Genomic DNA, 14,978 nt, shown 5'->3' with positions numbered 1-14,978 from the left:
CAAGTTTTCTTTTTGAAGGCAACACATAGTAATGAAATGCATCATGCATGCAGTCAGGCTTCAATTCATCTAACTGTTTCCTCCCAACTTAATTAGTAACCATAACAAAACTCTTTATCAAATGGGTTTCTTGCAAATGTTGGAATTTTATATAATATAGCCTAAGCCAGAGCCTGCCAACGATGGACAATGTATGGCTATGAGATATTCTCTACTACTGGCGGTGTATGTGTTGACAAGAAGCTGAAAAGTTGAAAGCATGCCATACTATTTCCTTGCACATTCATCCATCCATTACAATTTACAAAAGTAAAGAAAAGAAAAAGACAGCAACATATGCACAGTAACACCATGCGTGCGAAGAGACAAGTGATGAGTATGCTTTAATTGGAAGCCACTTTTAGCAGGAAACTCGCCAAATACACTCCTTACCACACAATATCCAGAGTGGGAAACACCTTTAATATTCTCTTTATCTCAGAGATTTGATGTTATTACCTTTTGGTTTTTGGACATAACATTTGTCTTACTGCCTGCTGTGCTATATAAAAAAATAAAATAAGTTGCAGGTCACGTGGATCTCTAGAAAATTGGCATTTTCCTGAAACCTGCAAATAAAATTTATTATTCGCTACTAATATTAGAGTCCATGATTGCATGTCACGTACTTGAGGTGGCCACTGAGATGTACAGTACAGGCAAAAAAAAGGTGGGTAGGCATGGAATTTTTGGACGTGGAATTTTATCACTACAAATTAAAAATGAAGTGGGAAGTGGTGTTGGTGGCCTTGTCAAGCACAAAATAATAATGACCAACGAGAGAAAAGAAACTGTCTGACGTGTATATGATTCATAGGCAACTTCCCAAGCAAATGCATGATTAACAATTATGTGATTTTGAATCCATGAAAGGAAGATCTCATTTGGATTTCACTTTCTGCATATGGCAAAAAGTTAACGACATGGGGAAAGCCAATTCCTTCATCAAGTATTATTTATTTGCGGCAACGGCCAAAAAAATTTCACAGACGCTTGCAGGCAATTCAGCTTATAAACTTTTTAACTTGGAGACAAATCATTCGGCTGGTGGCCACACAAGACAGTTGTCTAATTGAAGGATGGATTAGATTATAATTAATTTAGATAGTGGTTGCAAAGCTAGTCTATGAAATTTTATTAAATGATAGTTAATGTATAGATTTCTAAGAAAAAAATAGCACTGCTGATGCTTTTGGCATGCAGGTGTAGGTGTGACTGTTTTCAATGCTTCGCTCATGTTCAACTAAACTTCGGGCAGCTTTTGTTCTTTAATGAAATACTCGGCATGTGGTGAAATTAGTTCTGTGGTTATTTAATTAATTTCTTTATGTTGTAAACATATGGGGAGTTGTTCAAAATCGAATTTTGTTATTCTGGAGAAAAAAGAAAAGAAAAGAAAAAAGTTGAAAGAGGAGTATTCATTATATGTAGATGGGCAATGATAGAGTCAATAATTCATGTAAAGTGGGGAAATATGGAATGATTTCCATAAGATTGGCTTTTCTGTCAACTTTCTCTAAAATCTGTCACGCCACTAAAATTGGGACAACGGAATCTGAATCATATTGCAGCATATGCAAATGCAAATGCAACCACAACCACGAGTCGGGGAAATTTAAATTTAAATTTAAGTAAAAATAAATAAAGCCCACTCCATCATCTCGGACCTGTATAGGAGACAAATTTTATTAAATCAAGAATACCTTCAAGAAATTTGCATTGGTCTATCTTGAGAATCGAGGGAGTCACTAAGAAAAAAAAAATTACCTACACAATTACGTTCTAATTTCTGGTGAGGTGTGACGATTTAATTTCTATCATTTACAAGTTATAGATAGTTACAAAAAACTTTGAGAATTATATACATATTTCAATCATATTTGAAAAAAAGAAAAACAAAAAAAAACACTAACTTCCATTTGGTTTTGTAATGAGAAAAGTAGCCAAAATTTATAAATCAAGAATACCTTCAAAATTTATTGTTTTGCTCTACAATGGGCTCTTGGATCTTAATATCCTTCTGGGACACATTCAGAATGCCAGACTGCTCCTCTACTTTCTCAATGAGAAGCTTAAGCAATGGGATGGTTGAAAGGGTTTTACATGATCCCACCATAATCAATTTTTTCTGCACAAACAACATAATACTGTTATGGACAAAAGTAATATTACAGGACTAAATATAAATGAAGTGAGATTATTAGCGTTGCCTACCTTCGCACGTGTGAGCGCCACATTAATCCTATGCCAATCACCAAGCAGTGAGGAATTATAATTTCTTGGATTTTCACTGGACCTAACAAAGGATACCAATATGCAATCCTTATCCCTTCCCTGCCAAAAAAAGGAAACAAAGATACCACGCAAGAAATCTTACTTACGCCTGCTAGTTTCAAAGAAATGCATAAGGTGGCGGATCACTTAACAAATTTATTACAAGCCAACTGCAACAGGCAAAAGCTCAAAAAATAAAAGCACCCAGCAGTCGGTTCGGAATTACATTAGTTTCAGGAAGATAAAATCTACCTGGTACTTATCAATTGTATTTATCTCCACAGAGATTTTGGAAATAGTAGTTCTGATGAGATTTGCCTGGGAGTTATAGGGGGTAATGATTCCAATATCTTCACTTTCAATTCCACTTTTAATTAATTCCTGCGTGATCTATATCAAAAACAGAACGAGAATGGATTGTCGTTTAAGTACAGCTTCAGGGTAGAAATATCGCTCACAACACAAGAGATCACTGGAAAGAAAAATATTGTTTGTTCTTAGGTAACAGGCATTATTACACCATTAGGGAGCGCACGTATAATACCTCTGCGAGTATGTAAGCCTCCACTGGGTTATTCACAGTCTTCGAATCTTTTGCCTCAAAAGCTGGCAACTTATCTAATTTTTAAACAAAAAATGACCAGTTGAAGCAGAGCCAAACGAAAGAAATTAAGTCCGCAAAAAAGATAAAGGAAAATGGCAAAAACTTGTACAAACCTGTGTTAACAAATACAATGGGCCTGTGTGGATTCAAAACCTGAAACCACATTAAACGAACGTTCAATACCAAAAACATCACTTTCCTAACAGATTTTACAAAATTTCACTTGGAACTTCTCCTCATCCAGACAAAAAAAAAGGGAGTGATATTACGGGAAACTTCTGCATATAAAAAACACAACTAAGAAAATCTAAGCAAACACGAGAGGGTTTAGTATTGCAAAAACTGGAGCATATAGCATGAAAACCTGTAACCAGCCAGTTCCCATGTTGGAATAGCTCATTAAAGCGCACGCTCTACTGCACATAACCACATCAAGATACAAATTGTGTAGATTAACAAACACAGATACATAGTGAAGCCCACCCTAATTTTAGAATCTGAATGACTTTCATGCCTTTGTCAGACAACATATGCACTCATGCTCGTTAATAAATCTTAAATTTTCTAACAAAAAAGAAGCATAAGAAATGAAAGAAGGAATCATGTACAAAGGGGTAGTGTTATTGCAGGAGGAGATATGTCGGGGCCAGAAAATTCAACTGACAATTATTCTCGCATCTAACATACACGAGATGATTTTATTACAGTAGACAATAACTGAAGTTCCCAAATTTTAAGGTTATTTTTCTGGCCACAATGATATTTGCTTAAGACAAAATTTCAAAAGACCTGCTTACCTCATTTAGCCATGACGAACAAGATTTTAATCTTGAAAAATTAAGTTTGCCATTAGCTATTTCAGAGGAGCCACAACGCAATCTATCACCGTATATCAAAGCATTTGATAGTTCCATAATGCCTTGACACATTCGATACTGCATATAAAGAACTTTCAGTAATTTACCAATCCCAAGAGTATAAGAATAGGAGGGAAAATGGGGCGATTCAGAAATTAGAGAAACCTGGCTTTGCAAGGCTGAAATTGCCTGAGGATGTGCTTCAGAGAGCCTGCAAAACAAACTTATCCCCATTCCATTCTCTCGAGCCTCTGTACTCTAGAAATTAATTAGGAGACGAGTTTCAATGAGGTTAAAATTTGAAGCAGCAAAATCCAATTGGATCCAAAGACACGCATTTCATACCTGGACAAGTGGAGGCAATTGATAATGATCACCAACAAGAACAAACTTTGAAGTAAACATCAAGGGTCCAAGGGATATCTGCTAGGGACACAAATCAGAATTTTACCTATGTTATTAACTTTCTTCACACAACACATTACTCCAACTCACATGCAAATAGCTTGAATAACAAGAGGAATGCCATTTTTTTTTGTGAATCAACTAGCAATTATCAAATATTTCTATTAATCAGCTCACATTCATAAAAGTAAACTAAACATAAACAGTTTTTTAAAAAGAAGAAAGAAAGAAAGAAAAGGAACTGCATATTTTACAAAACCTGAAAAAGGAAAAAGTTACTTCCACCATATTTACTACTAAGTTTACTAACTTGTGCAACCTACAATATAAGTCTGCCCAATCATTTCAATTCCTGGTCCATCAGAAATACTGTTGATTACAGCACATCCAGAAAGAATACTTACTGGGAGAGTGATCTGCCCAGCTTCATCCATGATACATATGTCAAATTTCTTGTTTGCAAGCAAGGGACTAGTAACCCCCAAACAAGTTACTGCAACAACTTTGACTTGGTCAAATCTTAGGCTAATTTCTTCAATGCTCTGTATGTCCATTGCTGTAATTCAATCTTTGGTTACAAATGGAGAAAAAATAATCTAATTGCTGAAAGCAAATAATCCTTTCATCTTACCTGAAAAGCAATTGGCCCTAACTTCTTCATTAACAGCTTCATGTCTTCCAATACGTAGAAAATCAATACCCTGAAAATCATTATTTCAGTAACCATGAGCACAGCAGCAGTAATTTAGTGTGATGATGCTACTTTGTATTGAAACAATTTTTAGATTTCTAATTTGAACACCATGAATAGAATTCAAAAGCTGAAAACCGAGAGATGGGAAAGCTTTTAATTCTAACACCTATAAGGGATTCAAACAAACAGGCTTGACACAACATCAACCCAAAATTTAAGGCTTAGATATACGGAGACTTCCCACTTATATCTCATGTCTTTCCTATGAGTAACTATTTGCACTTTCAATTCAGACGCAACTCACAGTTGCTCTCCCAAAGTAAGGCAGCCGAGGGATGCCTTTTGTTAATTGATCATGTGGTAATAAGTGGAAACTGGAAAATCATTCCCAAACATTTTAAAGCTGTGTTTAAAGGATGATAATTGTTACTTTTTCTTTCGCCCATAGTTCTATTGATATTCTTTTCTTCATTGAGTTACTGAAGCTCCCATTCTACAAGACTGCAAGCAGTGGACAAGTTTTTGGCCTCTGTAACACCTAAAATCCAAACCCAATATGGCAATATCTATAATTCAAATTGCACATCTGCATGTTATTTTCTTGACCATCTGAAACATAAAATACACTTGAAGGTTGTAGGAGTCCAGAAATTTATAAATATAGGGAAAGCGCATATTCTATGTGATTAATGAAATGCATAAAGGATAAGAGATGACCTGTGCTTTCAATTTGATTAGTAAATTATCAACAGCAGAGTTTGTGTAGGATGTAAGCAAAATGGATGCACCTCTCATCAACAAGGCCTTGACAGCATAAACCATAGTAGATGTCTTGCCTGTCCCAGGCATTCCAAGTATTAAAGCATAATCCTTAGCAGTAAGTATCTGAAACCGTGAATTTATAGCATTACTCAAAAATAGCCTCATTTTCAAAGATTTCATTAGCATCAATTAGGTGACATGCAATGAGGCAAAAGGAAAAACAAAATAAAAAGTTGTGCCTGACCTTAAGAATTGCTCGACGCTGATCACCATTTAAACTCTTCACTGACCAAATATAAGATATTGCTGGATCTTGGCTAAATACACACCCGCTATCAAATCTAGGAGGCTGAAAGAAGAAGGGAAAATCAGAAACATAACCAGAGAAAGGAGTGATTAGGATGGAACAAAAAGGACAGAAAATCACGATTTTGGAAAGAAACCAAGATAAAATTTAATGATCACCTCAAGGTCAACAACTATCTTCCTAAGATGAGAACTCTGCTCAGCCTGAAGAAAAAGTTGTACAAGGTTGGACCTTCAGAAACAGATATGAGCATGAATTAGCCATGGTATGATACATCAACCTAATTGTTGACCTTCTACTAGTATAAGTGCAATAAAATTTATTTTACAGTAGTAAGATATGAGTCCAAAAATTACCTCATAACTGAAAATGAAGTCATGGTTTCATCCTTATCAATCCGCCACACCTCCTGAAGGAGATCATTTGCTTCTGGAACAGAATTACTACTGGGAAGTCTTAAGCGCTTAGACAAGGAAACCTATGAGGCATGGGCATCACAGAAAAGAGAAAACCCTAGTTTACAACTACTTTTTTACTCATTTGAAAATGACAGTTCAAGAACTGGAGTTGCTACTAATGTTTCATTCTATGATATAGAACCACTACAATGCAATCCAAACACTAAAGGCCATGCTTATGCTTGCACTCTACAGTAGATAGCAAAAGAGAGAAGCAAATGTTTCACTTACAGAAACATGAAACTGACCAATATCTGTTATGACTCCACTTGCAACAGTCTGATGACCAGATTCAGTACTAAGAATCTAAAGAAAAAAGAAAACAATTAATTGTTAACAAAACAAATAAATTTGAAAGTAAAGTTATTCTCTTTAGATAAAATGCTCAATGAATGAAAGAATGTTCAAAAGTGTTGGCATCTCTTTAGTTGCCAATTGTCTATCTGTCAAATTTGAGGAGATTAATTGGGGAACATAAATTGTCATAATTAACATTCTCTCAGTACAACAAAATCAAGGTTGAATACACATGGACATAAGCACTTACCCATGCAATAAAATGAGGCCTGGACATTGGCAATTATAAAGTTCATGAAAAAAAAAATAAAAACAAATCAAATAAAATTGTTGAGATATAAACCACCACAAGGCCATAAGTTTTAGTTCCAACTTAAACTTTCTTTATGGAATAGAATATAAATACTACAAAAGCTGACATTTTAGTAATTACAGAAGGATAGCTTAGTAACTTGGGCAATCACACTCAGTGTGAGTTGTAGACAATGAAGAAGTAAATGTAGGGAAAGAAGGTGATAAGAAATCACGTAGCTCCAGCAAAGGCAAAAATAATTAAGAAAATTGGGTTGCACATGAATAAATGTAAATAAAGAGAAAACAGGTCAACAGCAGTAGATTAGTGCAGTTCCAGTCTCCCACTTTGTACTGTATGATATTACAGTTAATGCAGAAAACAAGCTCTAGGTTCTTATGCAATGGATCTCATAACTGTAGAATAATAAACCGAAGCCACAGAAAAAATTTACTTGGCAGTTTCAGACTTAATCAAATAAAAAATCAGATCATCCCTAACTGTGAAGGTAAAAAAAAGGAAGAAAAGGAAGAGAAACCAGATACACGAGAGATCAAGAAATGTATCTTAACGCCATGCATTACTTACTAAATAACTGGATTCACCCTGTGATTTCCTATGTATAATTTTTGAAAGTTGTGTAAAAAAATGCATCCTGATTTAGAGAGAACAAAGGGATGGTCATCTAACCCTTGAAGCTATATAATAAATATTATAAAAGAAAGATAAATGAATGTAAAATTCTTGAGAATTCTTCCGGAAATCTAAAATGGCAGCAAGGCCATAACACCAGTAATAAGCATTTTGTGTCAAAAGCCTCTTTTTTTTTTTCCTTTTATTTGACAAGAAACGCCTTAGAAATAATCCTTAGGAGGCTAAGCCACCCATTATTCCTAGGTTCGAATGAATTCAAATACCTTACGCTCATTTTATGTCACTTGTTTAGTATTTAGCTCTAGTTTATGTAATTCAATAAATATGCATTGCACAAATAAGTTTAACAAATGAAAAGTGTCGTACCACATAGTCTCCAATTTTAAGTGTACAATCTAAACCATGCCTTGGTGGAGATGGTGCATCCACAGAATCTCCATTAGAGACACAGACATTGTGAGAAGGCACCATCTGAGGCACAAAACGATAGATGAATCGATTATCCTTGAGAGACTTTTGATGTGAAAGCCCATTTGAAGAATCAAGAACAATAGAAGAAATGCAATTAGTGGAGCGATCACTCTTGATGCCATTTGAATGCCATATTTCACTTTTTACAAGCTGCGCAGATATAAAGGTAAAAACAATGTCATTTACCATGCACTGAATTTCAGGGTCTCACGACCTAAACTAAATGTATAAAATGACCTCACTTGTGTCTCTTTAGCCTCTAAGTCAATTAACCGATCCCACTGTTGGAGGAAAGCACAATGAGCAGCACTCAAATGGTGAACACGTGAATCATACAAATCACCCAGCCCACTACTTTCTTTGCTTCCACCATGCACCTGGAACATTAGAAGAAGAAACAAAAGATAAAAATTAGTAAACTGCCTGAGAGCAGTTCACATCCCCCAACTTAAAAGACCAAATGTACCTTGTGATAGATGGTACAAACAGCAAGGTGACGGCAATTTCTGCACATGCTTGGACTCTAGTATAGGAAAATTCAAAAAGATAAAAATTGAAGTATTTGTGAACACGTGACTTCTATTAATATACTAGTGTGTGTAATAGTCATACCTGTAGCACTGGGGGCAATTGTTGTATTTTTGATGCCTTGAGTATGTCACTTGCAAGCTCATTACGACGCATAATTAGCCCAACCACATCAGACCTTCGCACCATAATTCCCTTCAGAAAACATAAAAGAAAAAAAAATTCACTTACATATATAGAATAATAGAAGGCGCAAATGTAAATAATTAACTAATTTTATACCTGTGTCTGATCTGACTGGAGATAATGTAAAATGCCAGAATCGATATGTTTTAGGTACCTGAGACATGACAAGTAGAAAGCAAATAAAGGATGATCGCTAAATCATTGTCCAAATTTGGAAGCCTAAACAGATGTCCACCCCCTCCCCTGTGGAAACGGATAAAAACCTACCTTTCAGACATAAGGAGAGTGTACAAGATGACTTGAGCACAGTGTTCCACGGATGACTGCACAATGACAGGTACAAGCAAAAAGGCAAATAAAACTACAATATAGAATAGTTCTTGCATGTTTTGTCAACTAAGTTATGGTAAATTGGCAATCCTTAGTATCATGGAAATATATCTAACATAATTTTTAGCACAAACGGGAAACTTGCCTGTCCATTGGGAACTTTTCCAGTTTTAAACTCTAGTGGCAAAATCTTCTCATTGACTTCATTTCCAGATGACTCTACTTTTACTCTAACAGAAGCATCGATTATTCCCTTCAAGCCATATTTTGGGGCCCATGCCATCTCCTCAATATCAATGACCTACATTTAACATTTGATCAATTTTGATAATTGTATAACAATGTTTACGTTGAAGCAAACAAGGGTTTAACAGTAATATCTTCACTGTGTTGTTAGAAATGCCACTGATCCAAAAAGTTCACTCAGAGTCTATGCAGAGAAAATACGGCTAACAAGTGTATATTGTCAGTAATATATGGAACAATGATCAATCTATATGCACATTACGTGATATTGTTGGATGCATAAAAACAAAGCACAAAAAATGATATAAACATACAAGAGTGTAGTTCTAACCTCAGATATTTTTAGGTTTTTCAATCCATAATCAGAACCAAAATCAACAATAGGGGCTTTTGAATCCTGCCAACAACTTATAAAACATTAGCAAGAATGGACAGAAAGAAGAAGTTTCTACATAAAAGAATGTGTATATATCATCGTCAGACATCCTTTGCTTGCCAAAAAATATAAGTGTGTATATATATCAATGTCAGACATGCACATCATCTCCAGCATACCGAGCTTCATAAAAAGAGAAGACATATTCGACAAACAGATGCAGACAGCACTTAAATGGGAATAAGGTGAAGAAAATAAAGGTTTATATGACAATAATATACATAAATAAGTTCATATTTCACATTTCACACAAGATTCATGATAGACTGCAACAATTAAAATAATAAACTCAGAGTTCACGATGACCAAAATAGAGATGACAAAAGGGTGGCTTCATGCAATGCATTCCCAATATATGAATCAAACCAAACCAATAATCCTGCAAGGCAGTAATATACCTGTGAACCTTTGAATAGGATGATCCAGTTTAATATTTTTGGAATAGCCTCAACCAAGGTCTTCAACATATCATTTTCATTGACTGCAAAATTCCACAAGATTGTGACTGGGACTTTCAAACAAGATAACCTAAAACAACCAATACTCCTGTTATCATGAAATATGAGATGGAAATTTTTTATTCAATATGGTGCAATATCTAATATAACAGCATTTATAGTTTGATGTCTGATAAATTGATACTCTTTCTGCCTTCTTTTCTTTTTTTTCCATGAGTAGTGAATAATTGGCGTATCAAGCCTTGAGCTAACCAAAAGAATCGCCCAGGTTCCTGATAAATCTCCCAAGTTCCACAGTTTTTTAGACTTGAACCCAGGTCTCAGTTAGAACCCCAAGCTTTCACCCACTAACATGTCCTTCAGCAATAAACCTTGATAAAATCACCAAAGTGAGGCTCAAAATAATAGTTAATCAACATTAATATAAATTCCCACCTCCACATGCATACAAGGTCTCAATATTTTTCTGAAGAGCTACTTTTGCATATCCCTCCAAATATTTTGCAGTAGGCTTCTCATCCATAAGTCCAGCCTGAAAAAGGCAAGAGATATCACACTCCTGAAAATTTATGAGTTCCAAACTAGAGAAATTAACACTCTACTAAAAATGTCTAACAATTAAGGGAAATTTTTTAATCATGAAACCTGAAATATTTGGTGCAGCAAGGTACCGATTAATGCTGCATCTGACTGCTCACTGCATTTTAGCCTCTCATCCAGTACACTGCGTCTGGCACAACTGAAACTTGCAGCAACCTGAGATTGTTTTCATTTATCAGGAAATCTATGGTGAAATTAGCAAAATCAGATCAATATAAATATTTGTAAACAATGCCCAGCACATTCACAATTATGAAAGACACTCAACATCATTTTAGTCAAAAGTAATTGAATTACCCGAGTTCCAGAGACTAGAATGTCAGGGTGAACAATCAAAAGATTATTGTCATGGTCCACTTCACAATTTCCTTGGTCATCAAATTCACCAATCACATTTACAGTATCTCCCGGTGCAATGACACTGTAAAACCTGATAGAAATTGGAATAGTATAGTATTCTTGTTGTGAGATCAACAGACCAAAGGGAAAAAGAAAATTAGATTCAAGTCCAAACATGATTGGAAAGAACATAAAAAAAATAAATTAAAAGCAGCATAAAAATAGCATGCTCAAGACAAAAAAAGATATAAAATGATAGAGCTTGAATGATGGTGCCATATAGTAAGAATATGACAGCAGCAAACCATCTGATATTAAGTTGTTTAACTAAAATATGAATTTAAAAAAATTTAGGATCTATGTTTCACTAATTAAAATAGCAACTCTTAAGAACTAAAGAAAAAGCGGAACTCGCAACACACATAGCAGAAGTAACAAATGGTCCAAGCAAGGAACGAACTGCTTATTGAAGAAAACATGATGTCATGCAGAAACCATTTAGTTCTCTTCACCCTATATGAAATACGAACAAAAAGAGTTCTTTATATTAATCGGGCATCCAAGATGCCCTCAGCTTACATTTAATTCAATCAGCTTGTTTGGAGAGCTATGGGGCAAATTCTATTCCTATGACTCAGTTAACTGGATCATCCCAACTGCTTCAGGAATAAGGCTTGGTTGAGTCTACTTTAATGAACTTGTTAAAATTTTAAAATGGAGTTTTTGAAATTTAATGGGCTTCTTTGCCACATTTTTCATGTTGAATAGCTGGCACTGTTAGTAATGGTATTTGTAATATGAAATCCAACAATGTCAAATCGGTAGTTACTCCTTCCAACCTGTGTAGCTTTCACATTGCACTTTGACATACGTGGACATTCAAAAGGAAATCTTCATCTTGCTAGGGATGGGATCAATAAATGGTAGCAGCAGCGGTCAATGCCACCAAGAGAGGAAGTATGAGCAATGCATCCTAATTGATGTTGGCATTAGATTTTGGTTTTACACAAATCTGTAGAATTTGATTCAATGACACTATCTTGACCATAAAACTCAACATTCAGTTAGCACTTGTGAGGAGTTGCTAATTCAAGTTATCATTGCCGAGTTCAGCATGCTTATCATCAATATAAACACTATGCAGGCAGGCTTGTGAACTTCTGTTTGAAGCATGACTTTTTATCCTGATTTGTGAAGGTTGTGGAGTCCTCATTAATTGATTTATTTCATGCACAAGGCTTTAGGGCTTAGGCCAATGCGCCCAAACCATAACAAATTACGATTTATTTTTTTAAGAGAGAGAGAGAGAAGCTACTTACCACTCTCCATGCAAGTAGACAGACCTTTCTTCTCCAGTCTGCTCATTCAACAAGCGAAGAACCTAGAAAATCATTTGATCATGCTTAGTAGCTTGCCTATTGACAGAAGTAATGAAATTAATTTGACTAACCCATACAAAAACAAAGGTGAGAAGAAAAGAAAGAAAACAGCACACACACACACCTTATATGGGCAATGAGCACCAGAGGAATCAGCAGGCCTGTGCTTCTCAGACACCTAAAGGAAAGATATATGGGAACATAAACAGGCAATTTTTTACTTCCATTACAGAGCCAGTAACAAAATTATTTTCAGTATAGAACTTAAGCATACCTCCAATATGAGAAATTTATGATTTGATGTTGACCTAGTTAACTTTTCCTGAGGAACTGGCGCCTCTCTTGGTACCAGAGGACTAGATTTGAGAGCCATCTCAGTGCCATTTATTTGTTGATCTGTAGGTGAATATGCTTTATTGCCAATCAATACTGAATCTTCGACAGAAATTACATCTTCTACTTGATCTAAAAGTTCAAGCAAGGCCTAAGAAGATACAATAATAAACTGATATCAGAAACATACAAATGTAAAATGAATATATGCATGATTAAATCATTTGAAGTTGCAACTTAGCAGGGAAAAGATCATGCAAAATGTTTTGGTTCAAAGCAATTAAATTTGTTTAACATTGGAACAAAATGGTCCAAAGCAAACCTTTTTATGCTGTCTCAAAATCGGTTGGTTGGATGGTTCATCGCACTGAACATCATTAGCAGGCTGCAGTTAATAGCAGAAATTACAAAAAGATGACATGACTTCCATCTAGTAAGTGCATTACAAGAGAAAATTTTTCTTACAAAAGTAAGTTCAACAAATTTTTCATAATTATCCAATAATTCAAACAGAATCAGAGTTAAATTAGTAAGCATAGTTAGGCACAATCACCCTTTCGTGGCAGTAGGACAGAGATGGTGGAGTCCTGAAAGGACTTTGTCGGGTAGCAAGGGAGCCATTCATATCAGACACGCTTACATGGATTGCCATGTCCTGAAATGGGTTTACCCTTTTCAAATTGTCTCCATTGGCAGGTAATAAAGTTGTTTCAGTGGCCTCCTGTATTGATGAAGATAACTGCTTGTCAACCTTTCCAGCTATGTGAGAAGTCTGTACCATTAATCATCACTAAGCCAACAAAAAGACAAATTTATAACAAGTAATATAAGCAAAACTAAGCACATGAACATGCCGTGTTTAATGAACAAGGGCGCATGCTTAAAGAGTTAATCTTTGAAGTATCCGCCCAGAATTTAGTAACTTCTGGCAAGTGCTTCGACACAGCCTGCAGTCTTTCATTCACTGGAGATATCCGCCACGTGATCTCTTCACCTCCATCATCTTGACTTTGCTTTATTAACTGTTTTCAAATAGTTTCACATAACCCATTTGAATAGTGATCATATGTACGATAAAAAAAAACAAAAGGAACTCATGGGCACAATTAGTATAGCTCAAGCAGCGACAAAAGCGATAATCCTGCTTATAAAGAAACGGAATGTGGAAGGTGTATGCTAAAAATTACCATTCCAGGTGAGAACTTGAAGCGGTGGAGATCGAGAGAAACTGACTTGGAAATTTCGGGTGAGATATCAGCGGGACAGTCCTTGGCGGCATCCATGTCATTGGTCATGACATTCTCAGAAGGAAGATCTTGTAAAGCATTTTTCGCATCAAAAATCCGTGCATTTGATCCATTAGCAATATCAGGATGTATTGGAGGCGAAGTAATTGGGGCTTTAAGGACTGGTAAAGTGGAAGCAGCGGAATTTGGAGCAATCCCATTTGCAGGGCCGTGAACTGTTTGGGGGGCTGCATTACATGGATTAAGAGTAGCAGATGAGTGAGGGGGCTGTTTGGGATTATCGGGAGCAACATGAGGATTCTGGGCAATGGTGGAAGAGGCAGAACTGGGGAGTTGTGGATGAGAAGATGTGCAACTTTGAGAGGCTGAAAGAGCGTTTTGCGTGTGGCGCTGGAAGAAATGTTGAATGCCATGCTTGACAGGCTGCTGCGAGCGTTGTTGATTTGAATTGGATTTCTTTGTAGCTGGTGTTGAGTACTTCAATTTCTTTCTTGGACCCATTTCGTGCTAGGGTTTTTCTCTACCATCTATATGAGCAGATGAGAGAGGAAGAGAGATTCTACTTAGCAAACAGTGCTTTCTTATTTCCCGCCTAAACTCGGTTGGTGGCCATGTTTTCAAGGAAGGCAAGTCGAACCGAACTTGAGTATAAAACCGAACCTTATCAAATCGATTTTTTTGGTTTAGATAAATTCATCGGTTTTTGCATTTTCTCCTGAAACAGCGATCCAAAGATAACAGACCAGAACTATTACTCCACCTTTGTTATTAGAAACTCAAAA

The 14,978-nt window shown here is 35.8% G+C and overlaps 1 protein-coding gene across 12 annotated transcripts; it reads right to left on the bottom strand.

The window, feature by feature from the left end:
- Window positions 1-1,700: 1,700 nt before the first annotated feature.
- Window positions 1,701-14,835, bottom strand: LOC110614735 (DNA replication ATP-dependent helicase/nuclease JHS1). 12 transcript variants are annotated; one of them, XM_021756374.2, is made up of 34 exons: window positions 14,137-14,830; window positions 13,804-13,971; window positions 13,503-13,721; window positions 13,272-13,316; window positions 12,891-13,100; window positions 12,741-12,794; window positions 12,557-12,618; window positions 11,196-11,328; window positions 10,944-11,054; window positions 10,734-10,830; window positions 10,239-10,321; window positions 9,736-9,801; window positions 9,304-9,459; window positions 9,096-9,151; window positions 8,925-8,982; window positions 8,727-8,837; window positions 8,581-8,637; window positions 8,357-8,491; window positions 8,010-8,264; window positions 6,632-6,706; window positions 6,299-6,420; window positions 6,101-6,173; window positions 5,880-5,984; window positions 5,591-5,758; window positions 4,811-4,880; window positions 4,584-4,735; window positions 4,120-4,200; window positions 3,940-4,032; window positions 3,715-3,852; window positions 3,031-3,070; window positions 2,858-2,931; window positions 2,566-2,703; window positions 2,254-2,373; window positions 1,701-2,167 (listed from the first exon to the last, which is right to left on the bottom strand). In XM_021756374.2, exons 1-34 carry the CDS (start codon window positions 14,695-14,697, stop codon window positions 2,009-2,011), a joined length of 4,245 nt encoding a protein of 1,414 aa, XP_021612066.1. In that variant the 5' UTR covers window positions 14,698-14,830; the 3' UTR covers window positions 1,701-2,008. The 12 variants fall into 12 exon arrangements, 7 of the variants coding, with proteins under 7 accessions (XP_021612066.1, XP_021612064.1, XP_021612067.1 ...); XM_021756372.2 differs by having other exon boundaries at window positions 13,272-13,334; window positions 14,137-14,829; XM_021756375.2 differs by having other exon boundaries at window positions 13,272-13,334; window positions 13,503-13,670; window positions 14,137-14,828.
- Window positions 14,836-14,978: the final 143 nt, after the last annotated feature.

Source organism: Manihot esculenta, chromosome 5 (assembly GCF_001659605.2).
Source record: "Manihot esculenta cultivar AM560-2 chromosome 5, M.esculenta_v8, whole genome shotgun sequence".
NCBI lineage: Eukaryota > Viridiplantae > Streptophyta > Magnoliopsida > Malpighiales > Euphorbiaceae > Manihot > Manihot esculenta.
Note: the sequence above shows the minus strand (reverse complement) of the source record. Positions and strands in the feature narration are given on the sequence as shown.

Bases quoted from the DNA above. Each gene is read 5' to 3' on its own strand.
- LOC110614735 (XM_021756372.2), bottom strand. From the start codon at position 14,697: ATGGGTCCAAGAAAGAAATTGAAGTACTCAACACCAGCTACAAAGAAA. The intron at 9,152-9,303 runs GCAAGTTTCCCG...GTCATTGTGCAG, and splicing joins GAAAAGTTCCCAATGGACAG to TCATCCGTGGAACACTGTGC. The intron at 6,174-6,298 runs GTAATTTTTGGA...CTGTTTCTGAAG, and splicing joins ACTTCATTTTCAGTTATGAG to GTCCAACCTTGTACAACTTT.